Genomic DNA, 10,780 nt, shown 5'->3' with positions numbered 1-10,780 from the left:
CCTCTTGTCGCCCCGCCATCGAGGTTAGTGAGAGCGGAGGAGCTCACGGACCATGTTCGGGCAGTGAAAGGTGCCTGCCATGAGCACGGGAGCTCATCATGCACCTTACGAGGGCAAGCCACGACCGCAATGTAGCCATGGTCATATCCTAGCAGTGAGGACATGAACCATCCATGAATGCTGACTCTGCATGGGTGGCACCCAGACATATAAGGAAGTGATCATGGCAATCAGAAGGGGAGAGATATCGACCGCAACCTGGAAATATACACAAACGAAAAGGCATCTTGAAAAAGACGCTTTTCGTTTGCGCCACTCTTTCAGAGGAAAATTACTCTTTTTTGAATATATTTGTATATAGGTGTATGTAAATGTATATTTATATATATATATATATATATATATATATATATATATATATATATATATATATATACAAAGCTTTTCACTCCGCTTCTGCTGCTGAAGCACCCAGGGGTATTGCTCGACACAACCATAGTGTGGAAGGGGGAGTTCCGCTGGAATGCGCCGTAGATCCAACATCTTAGGGAGAAGAGATGAATGGAAATGGCAGGAGGAATTCAGCACAGTGAATGCGACTGCTCGACTCCGAAAAAAGTCTGTTTGTTTGCAAGCGGTAAATTCTCATTGGCCTTTTCTCAAGATGTCTGGGCTCCCTAGAGTGAACACCTAGTGTCAACTCATCGACACAATGTGGAGTGAGTGACAGATAGGGAACAAAACAAACAAACAGACTGGATGGGGAGAGTACATGCTGAAGTGTTTTTACAGTATGATAAAATTGAACAGATTTCTATGAACTATGAAAGAGTTGGTTAAGACGTTGTGTGGGATGGTAATACTCAATCTTATTTGATTAAATGTTAGTTGTTTAGTTTATGTTGGGTTATGATTTATATATTACATCTGAAATATCTGTAAAAAGAATCAGATATTACTGTGATTTTCAATCAATCAAATCAAATCACTTTATTGTCACACATCGACACAATGTGGATTTTCTGTTGTTACAAACATTTTACTGGTAAAATCCTCAGAGAGGATGTGACATCACAACTCCAGAAGAATGGCAAGAGTGTGTGTGTAAATGTTTGTGTGAATGTGTGCAGATGTGTGTTAGTTACAGGATCAGAGAATGACACTTTTCCTCCGTCATAATCCAGATGAACTCTCACATGCTCAAGTTTCTGTTTGGCATGAAAAACAGTAGAGGAACACCTTGAGATAAATCCATGATTACTGTTCGCCACGCTCCAGACATCAGTGTCAAAGAAAACTCTTCTCTTCCTCGGGTTTGATGCTGTAGTTACTCCAAGAGTCCAGCATATATTGTCTTTAACCTCCACATCCCAGCAGTGTGTTCCTGAGTTAAACCCCTCTGAACCCAGAACACATGAATATATATCAAATCTCTCTGGATTATCAGGTAATATTTGATTGTTCTTGCTGCAACTCATACTTTTCAGATCATCAGACAGGATCAGATTTGGATGTGCAGTGTTTGGATCCAGAATCACAGGAGCTGATGAGAGAAAACAATCAACAGATGATTTTATTCTCTTGTTCATATGATCATGATTGAGTCAATTACAGATTATTATGAATTATGAACACTGGAATGCGTTTGCTTCTCAGGCCAACCTGGACTCACACATGGACATTAATACCTACATAAATATCAAAACATCAACAGGTGTGTCAATAAGGTAACCACCCATAAAACAATCAGAAACTCTGGATGAACAAGGAAGTCTGAATCCTGCTGAGGGCACGTGATGCTGCTTTCAGATCTGGTGACCAGGAAGCCTACTGTTTATCCAGGGCCAATCTGAAGAGGGGAATTAAAGCAGCCAAACACAATTACAAACTGCGGACTAAGGAAAATTTAATGGACAATGACTCCGACGTATGTGGACAGGCATCCATGCTCTCACAGATTACAAACCAGCAAACAGCAACCCCCCCCCCCCAGCCCCCGCCCAACCAGTAATGCCACCCTCCCAGATGAACTGAACACCTTTAATGTTCGCTTTGATTGTGGAAACACAGAACCACTCATAAAAGCTGAGCTCCCACCTGATGATCTTCCACTCACATTTTCCACCAGTGACATGTGCTCCACCTTGAGCAGAGTGAATGCACATAAAGCTGCTGGCCCCGATGGCAACCCTGGCCGAGTGCTCAGGGTTTGCGCAAAACAGCTGGCTGACATCTTCATCAACATTTTCAACCTCTCCTTGGCCCAGGCCATTCCCCTCCTTCCCCACCTGCTTCAAAACAGCCTCCATTGTACCAGTACCAAAACATGCTGCTGCAGTGGCCCTCAACTTCCACCCCATTGCTCTTACTCCCATCATCGCTAAGTGTTTTGAGAGGCTGGTCCTCTCCCACCTGAAAACATGCCTGCCCCAACACTGGACCCCTATCAGTTTGCCTACATTTACATTTATGCATTTGGCAGACGCTTTTATCCAAAGCGACTTACAGTGCATTTATTACAGGGACAATCCCCCCAGAGAAACCTGGAGTTAAGTGCCTTACTCAAGGACACAATGGTGGTGGCTGTGGGGATCACAGGCCTACAAACCAAACAGTTCAACTGAGGATGCTATCGCCTCAGCTCTTCACTCAGCCCTGACTCACTTGGACAAAAACAACACATATGTCCGGCAGTCCCATTGCAGAACTCACTGGGGCAAACGAGTGTGCTGGGGAATGGGATGTCCGTGGGGGGCTACCCGGCAGAGCGGCTCCCATTGAAATCCCCAAATCGCTTCCAGTGCTAACTGACACAGCCTCAAACCAGGGGTCGCTTTCCCTCTGGGGGGTGGTGCGGTGCGTGGCCATAATCATGTTCTCGCAGTGAGAAAATGACCTGTCTGCAAACGTTGTCCCAGCGCGGGCAGCGCCCATTACGTGAGGCAGCGATTGTTGCTGTGGGAAGTGGAGAAGTTACGATCACAACCAGGAAATATGCACAAACGGAAAAGGCATATTTTTAAAGACGCTATCCATGAGTGCCACTCATTTGGAAGAGAAATATACTCTTTTAGAGGAATGATGTATACTTTTAGGCTGCTGAAGCGCCCAGGGGTGTTCTCTGCACTCAACCGGTGCAAGAGGGGGAGAAGCCGCTGTAATGCGCCATAAATCCAGCAGCTTTTGTGGAGGTGAATGGATCATGTGAGGGTTATGTTTAGGGGATAGAATCTATAGTTTGTACAGTATAAAAATAATTATGTGTTAAGATGCAGACGAGGGCAGACAAGGAGTGGGATCTAAATGCGGGTTTATTGAACAAAGTGAAAATAAACGGACAAGAACAAAGGAAATTACCACGATGGGTAAACAGAAACTAAAACACGAAAACATTCAAGGGCACACGAACTGGGAAAACATGGCAGGGTGAACACGGTTGAGACAGGAGACAGAGTATACATCGGGACCTTCAGAAACATCAAAACAGTGGGAACAACGAACGACAAGGGAATGGAGGAACAGCGGGGTTTAAATGCACAGAGACATGACGATAACAAACGACAAACAGGTGTGAACAATGACACAATGATGAGGACCGGGAAACATGGTGACGGTGACACGGAAAACACGGGGCAGACAACCAGGGATCGTATACATAACCCCCCCTCAAAGGATCAGATTCCAGACGATCCTAAACAAAACAAAACATACACAAAAAAAAAACAAAATCGATCCACGGAATGAGGGGGGGACTGGCAGACCACGGAGAGCACACAGGAAAACCAGACAGTCCAAGGGGGCACAAGGGGCAGACAGGCAGACCAAGGGGGCACAGAGGGCAGACAGGCAGTCCAAGGGGGCACAAGGGGCAGACAGACAGTCCAAGGGGGCACAAAGACAGTCCAAGGGGCACAGAGGGCAAGAAGGCAGTCCAAGGGGGCACAGGGGGCAAGAAGGCAGTCCAAGGGGGCACAGGGGGCGAGCAGGAAGTCCAAGGGGGCACAGAGGGCAAGAAGGCAGTCCAAGGGGGCACAGAGGGCAAGAAGGCAGTACAAGGGGGCACAGAGGGCAAGAAGGCAGTCCAAGGGGCAGGGACAGGTTCAGGAGGCCTGGGAGGCGGCCACAGGACAGCCATGGGGAACTCCGAGGGCGGAGCCGTGGAAGACCCAGGTGGCAGAGCCATGGGTGGCTCAGGAGGTGGAACCGTAGAAGGCTCTGGAGTCGGAGTCGTGGGAAGCTCAGGAGGCGGAGATGAGGGAGGCTCTGGAGGCTCAGGAGGCAGAGCTGAGGGAGGCTCTGGGGGCTCAGGAGGCGGAGCTGTGGGAGGCTCAGGAGGCGGAGCCGAGGAAGGCTCTAGGAGGCAGAGCTGAGGGAGGCTCGGGAGGCTCAGGAGGCGGAGCCGAGGAAGGCTCGGGAGGCTCAGGAGGCGGAGCCGAGGGAGGCGGAACCATGGAAAGCTCTGGAGGCTCAGGGGGCGGAGCCGTGGGAGGCTCAGGAGGTGGAGCTGAAGGAGGCTCAGGAGGCGGAGCTGAAGGAGGCTCAGGAGGCGGAGCTGAGGGAGGCTCAGGAGGCAGAGCAGAGGGAGGCTCAGGAGGCAGAGCAGAGGGAGGCTCAGGAGGCGGAGCCGAGGGAGGCTCGGGTGGCGGAGCAGTGGAAGGCAAAGCCACGGAAGGCTCGGGAGAAGGAGCTGAGGAAGGCTCAGGAGGCGGAGCCAAGGGAGGTGGCGCTGTAGGAGGCTCTAGAGGCGGAGCCGTGGAAGGCTCGGGAGGCAGAGCCGAGGGAGGTGGCACCGTAGGAGGCTCTAGAGGCGGGGACCTGGAAGGCTCTGGAGGCGGAGCCGATGGAGGTGGCGCCGTAGGAGGCTCTAGAGGCGGAGGCCTGGAAGGCTCTGGAGGTGGAGCCGAGGGAGGTGGCGCTGTAGGAGGCTCTAGAGGCGGAGGCCTGGAAGGCTCTGGAGGTGGTGCCGTAGGAGGCTCTAGAGGCGGGGCCCTGGAAGGCTCTGGAGGCTCTGGAGGTGGAGCCGTAGGAGGCTCGGGAAGTGGTGCCGTAGGAGGCTCGGGAGGCGGAGCCCTGGGAGGCTCGGGAGGCGGAGCCGTAGGAGGCTCGGGAGGCGAAGCCCTGGATGGCTCTGGAGGCGAGCCCTGGATGGCTCTGGAGGCGGAGCCGTAGGAGGCTCTGGAGGCAGAGGCGTAGGAGGTTCTGGAGGTGTAGCCATAGGAGGCTCGGGAGGCGGAGCCCTAGATGGCTCTGGAGGCGGAGCAGTAGAAGGCTCGAGAGGCGGAGCCCTGGGAGGCTCGAGAGGCGGAGCCCTGGAAGGCTCGAGAGGCAGCGCCCTGGAAGGCTCGGGTGGCTCGAGAGGCGGAGCCCTGGGAGGCTCGAGAGACGGAGCCCTGGGAGGCTTGGGAGGCGGAGCCCTGGGAGGCTCGAGAGGGGGAGTCCTGGAAGGCTCTGGAGGCGGAGCCATGGGAGGCTCGGGAGGTTCGAGAGGCGGAGCCCTGGGAGGCTCGAGATGCTCTGGCTCTGGGACGGTCGAGGCTACTGGCGCTGGCACTGGGACGGTCGAGGCTACTGGTGCTGGCTCTGGGACGGTCGAGGCTACAGGCGCTGGCTCTGGGACGGTCAAGGCTACAGGCGCTGGCTCTGGGACGGTCGAGGCTACAGGCACTGGCTCACTGACGTACGAGGCTGCAGGCGCTGGCTAACTGACGTTCGAGGCTGCAGGCGCTGGCTCAGGGTTGCTGACCGTGGCTGGCGTGGGCTCAGGCTCGCAGACCGTGGCTGGCGTGGGCTCTGGCTCGCAGACCGTGGCAGGCGCTGGCTCTGGCTCGCAGACCGTGGCAGGCGTGGGCTCTGGCTCGCAGACCGTGGCAGGTGTGAGCTGGGGAGCGGAAGCCTTTCTTCTCCTCCTCCTCCTCCGGGCGGACGAAGTTGGCAGCGCTGGCTCGTTGATCAAGGCAGGCGTGGGGGTTGGCTTGCTGGCAGGTGGGGCAGGCGAAACAGGACGAGCCATGGACGACTGGAGGGTCACCACTGTGGGGGGAGAGGCAGGATCCTCCTCAACAACACCCACAGTGAACGGCGAGCCGCATGCCAGAAGCGTCTCCTCCACAAAATCGCGGAGCGTCCAGCCGCGCGTCGCCGGTGGCAACCGCTCCTTGAGCGAACCGGTCAGATTATCCCGGAAGAAAACCACCAGGGAGGAGTCAGGGAAGTCGGTGGCACTCGCCAACTCAAGAAAGTCTCTGACATGATCATCCACCGGTCGGCTTCCTTGCCTCAAATCCAACAGTCGACAGTTCGCCTGAAGAACCGCTAGATACATTGTGGGTCGTTCGTTCTGTTAAGATGCAGACGAGGGCAGACAAGGAGTGGGATCTAAATGCGGGTTTATTGAACAAAGTGAAAATAAATGGACAAGAACAAAGGAAACTACCACGATGGGTAAACAGAAACTAAAACAGGAAAACATTCAAGGGCACACGAACTGGGAAAACATGGCAGGGTGAACACGGCTGAGACAGGAGACAGAGTATATACATCGGGACCTTCAGAAACATCAAAACAGTGGGAACAACGAACGACAAGGGAATGGAGGAACAGCGGGGTTTAAATGCACAGAGACATGACGATAACAAACGACAAACAGGTGCGAACAATGACACAATTATGAGGACTGGGAAACATGGTGACGGTGACACGGAAAACACGGGGCAGACAACCAGGGATCGTAACATTATGTCCATGGAAAGTCCTCATAATGATAAGTAGACCAACGTGTGTGTGTGTGTGTGTGTGTGTGTGTGTGTGTGTGTGTGTGAGTGTGAGTGTGTGAGTGTGTGTGTGTGTGTGTGTGTGTGTGTGTGTGTGTGTGTGTGTGTGTGTGTGTGTGTGTGTGTGTAAATATTCAAATGTCACACTCTCAGTGTGCGAGCAGAGATGTTTTGTGGACTCACTCTTGTGGACAATGTCTCGCATCTTCTTCCAGACTCTGAATGTCAGGTTGCCCAAGTAATGTGGCACATGAATGAAAGCTCCAGAAGTCATCTGTGGATCCGGCTGTGAGATCTGGACTCTGGAAGAACATTCAGGAGTCAGTACTGCAGTGACTTTGACTTCACAACCATAGAGAGGAGACACTTACCTTTCCATTGTCACATTAAAGTTCTGCAAAAGACAAAAAACACTTGATGAGCTCCTCAAATGATCAATAAGAGCAGAAATCAATGATGAGAGTTTGACTGTCACCTTTAGAAATGAGACATCGTCATTGGCTTTCATCATTTCCTCCATGTCTTTGATTGTGTGTGAAAGAGCTGAGATGTGTGTGTTCATCTCCTCAAGCTTCTTCTTCATCATCTGACTCTTCTGCTCCTCTTCCTCTCTCAGTTCAGTGATTGTAGCTTCTTCTTCATGTCGGAGAAACTCATGAAGCTTCTTAAACTGCTCTTTAATCTGACGCTCTGTGTGCTCAGCTTGAGTCTGAAATCACATCAAATTCACTTCAATCAGCTCTGCATTCACACACATCACATCATTTATCAGCAAATGTGTTTGATTGTTGATTCTGTATCCTCACCTTGATGTGTCGCACTGATTTATCACACTCTCCTTTCATGTTTTCTGTGTGTTTGAGTTTCTCTTGTAAAGACTTCAGTGCTGTATTGAGTTTCTCCTGAAATTTAACAAAGTGAAAATACTGTAATATGTTCCTGTATGTAATATATAGTATGATAAATATTGTTTAAAGCAATTTATTTTGTCCTTGCATATGAATCAAGAAGTTTGTTGTACCTTGTAAGATGGAAGAACTTCACTGATGGGTCTGAATTTATGATTGACGTGTTTCTCTGAATCTCTGCACACTAAACACACCGGCTGTTTATCGTCCAGACAGAAGAGTTTGAGTTTCTCTCTGTGTAAACTGCAGATCTCCTCCTCATTTCTCTCCTTCACAAACATCTCACATAAGTTCTTCAATGCCAGATTACGAGGAGGTTCATCTCTTGAAGATCTTCTCCTGCAGACGGGACACTCCTGAGTTCTCTTGGTTTTCCAGAACTGTTGAAGACACTCTTTACACACACTGTGACTACACGACAGAACAACAGGATTCTTGTAGATTTCACAGCACACGGGACAAGAAAGTTCTTCCACAGAGAGTGAATCCATTTTCACGGTTTATAAAAGCTCCAACAATCTGAACTTTACTTTCACTTTCTGAATGTTGCTTTCAATAATGAATAATCATCAGAATCACCAAAGATCTGCTGTCGACTCTGAAACAAACTTCACAAAAATCATTTTTAAAAGTGTTTCTGTAACACGTTTGAAATGTGAAAAGAGGAGGCGGGAACTTTCTGAACAGTCAAAATAATGGTTTAATGAAAACGTAAACAGAAAGACACAGAATCTGCATGTGGCTCTCTCTCCCCCGAACTGCTGCTGCATTTACCTGATTGGGGCCGGGCGTGCATAATCACAGCCCGGATTTGCCCCACCCTCCTCCTTGTCAAAGTTTCCTTTCGTTCTGCACTGATTCCTTTCTAGAGTCAGTACGACAGTAAAGAGAAAAATAATAAGACAGTCACTTCCTGGTAAGTGTTGTGAACAGGTCAGACCAGATGAACCAACTTCAAGTTAAACACACAAAGAACTAAAACTGAAACTCTCTTGAATCTTGGATCAGACTCTTAAAATGTAGATGAGAGAACACATTTACTGAGAAGCATAATTGTTATATCTCTATAAACATGCAATTTCTATCAATTATGTTATTTGATATAAATATAAATTTGATGCTGTCGTCAGACATTTTTGGTTGATGAGTTCTTATGAATGCACATTGGCGAGTGTGTTATCCTAGGACACACTAAAAAGAAAATGATCTTACATTGTGATAAATGGAAGTGATAAACGTGTGAAAAGTTATTTTCTGGTGTTTGACACGACAGTTATTGATTATTCATGTCTGTGGTATTGTATCTAGACAACCACCTTGTAAAGTTAAATACAATTCTACAGTGATGTTCATGACAGGAAATGCAGACTCACTTTATATTAGGTGTCTTTAACGTTATTATATGTTCCCGTTTGGATATTTGTTTGAAAACAAATTCCTAACGTTGTAAAACCCTTCTCATTAGGTAAAATTTTTAAACTAACGTTGCAGGCAGATTTTTGTGTAGCAACGTTAAAAGAACTTATACAGAACGTTCTCTAATCGTTATTTTAGGTTGTATTTTTACAACAATAAACTGACTTTATCAGAATGTTGCAGAAACGTTTTTGTGGGACAAACTTACTAACTTATAAAGAACTTAACTTATAGATAACTTTTTCTATGGTTATTTTTAGGTTTATTTTTCAAATTTGTTATTATTTTTCATCATCATATTTGTTTATTTTTCATAAACGTTGCAGAGAGGTTGACATACGACAAAGGATGAAATTAGTGAAGAAATTAAATTAAATGTAATCAGGATACAAACAAATGTGTAACTGTAATCCGTTACAGTTACATACAAAATAAATGTATTCAGATTACCGTTACATTCTGTAAAAATTAGGATTACTAGCAGGATTACACTTTTCAAAATGTAAACAAATAAACAAAAATCCTTCTGACATAAAATGATATAGACCACTGCTTGCGGGGGAAGCAGCTCCAGCAGGGGGCTCCAAACTTCCCCATCCCGAGCCACATTAACAAGCTCTGACTGGGGGACCCAGAGGCGATCCCAGGCCAGTGTGGAGATGTAATCTCTCCAACATGCCTGGGTCTTCCCTGAGGCCTCCTCCCAGCTGGATGTGCCTGAAACACCTCCCTAGATGTTTATCTGCAAAAAGCAGCGTTGAGATCCCCAGCCCACCGATCCGCACCCCTTCCCCACCTGATATCCTGTCCATGAATATCACAAACAGGATTGTTGACCAAGCGCAGCCCTGATGGAGACCAACCACCACATGGAACGAACTCGACTCTTCAATCCGAGGTTCGACAATCGGCCGAATCCTCCTCTCCAGCACCTTGGAGTAAACTTTACCAGGGAGGCTGAGAAGTGTGATACCCCTGTACCACCAACCCGTTCTGCCACTCCTTGGACACTGTCCCACATTTCCACGCAATGTTGAAGAGGCATGTCATCCATGACACCCCCTCCACATCCAAAGCTTTCAACATTTGTGGTCGGATCTCATCAATCCCCGGGGCTTTGCCACTGCAGAGTTGTTTAACTACCTCAGTGACCTCCCCCAGGGACATTTCATCTGATCCCCCATCATCCTCCGGCTCTGCCGGGTGTGTTGGGATTTAGGAGTTCTTCAAAGTGTTCCTTCCACCTCCCAATATCCTCCTTAGTTGAGGTCAACAGCGTCCCATCTTTGCTGTATACAGCTTGGATGGTTCCCCGTTTCCACCTCCTAAAGTGGTGGACGGTTTTCCAGAATCACTTTGGTGTGGACCAAAAGTCCTTCTCCATGGCTTCTCCAAACTTTTCCCACACCCACTGCATTGCCTCCCTCACGGCAGAGTTTGCAGCCCTTTGGGCCCGTCGGTACCTTGCAACTGCCTGCGGAGACCTCTGGGACAACATATCCCGGAAGGCCTCTTTCTTCAGTCAGACGGCTTCCCTGACCATCAGTGTCCACCACGGTGTTCATGGGTTACCGCCCCTCGAGGCACCTAAGACCTTAAGGCCGCAGCTCTCCACTGCGGCTTTGGCAATGGAAGCTTTGAACATTTCCCACTCTGGTTCAATGTCCCCAACTTCCGCAGGGATGC

At 48.9% G+C, this 10,780-nt stretch overlaps 1 protein-coding gene across 1 annotated transcript; it reads right to left on the bottom strand.

The window, feature by feature from the left end:
* Positions 1-994: 994 nt before the first annotated feature.
* Positions 995-9,162, bottom strand: LOC127652443 (nuclear factor 7, ovary-like). The gene is made up of 6 exons (XM_052138604.1): positions 7,792-9,162; positions 7,577-7,672; positions 7,246-7,479; positions 7,142-7,164; positions 6,954-7,072; positions 995-1,543 (listed from the first exon to the last, which is right to left on the bottom strand). The coding sequence occupies exons 1-6, from the start codon at positions 8,167-8,169 to the stop codon at positions 1,029-1,031; spliced, it is 1,365 nt and encodes a 454-aa protein (XP_051994564.1). The 5' UTR covers positions 8,170-9,162; the 3' UTR covers positions 995-1,028.
* Between the last annotated feature and the right edge of the window lie 1,618 nt (positions 9,163-10,780).

Source organism: Xyrauchen texanus, chromosome 12 (genome assembly GCF_025860055.1).
Source record: "Xyrauchen texanus isolate HMW12.3.18 chromosome 12, RBS_HiC_50CHRs, whole genome shotgun sequence".
Classification (NCBI taxonomy): domain Eukaryota; kingdom Metazoa; phylum Chordata; class Actinopteri; order Cypriniformes; family Catostomidae; genus Xyrauchen; species Xyrauchen texanus.
The sequence above is the reverse complement of the archived record's forward strand: the minus strand, read 5'-3'. Positions and strand labels throughout refer to the sequence as shown.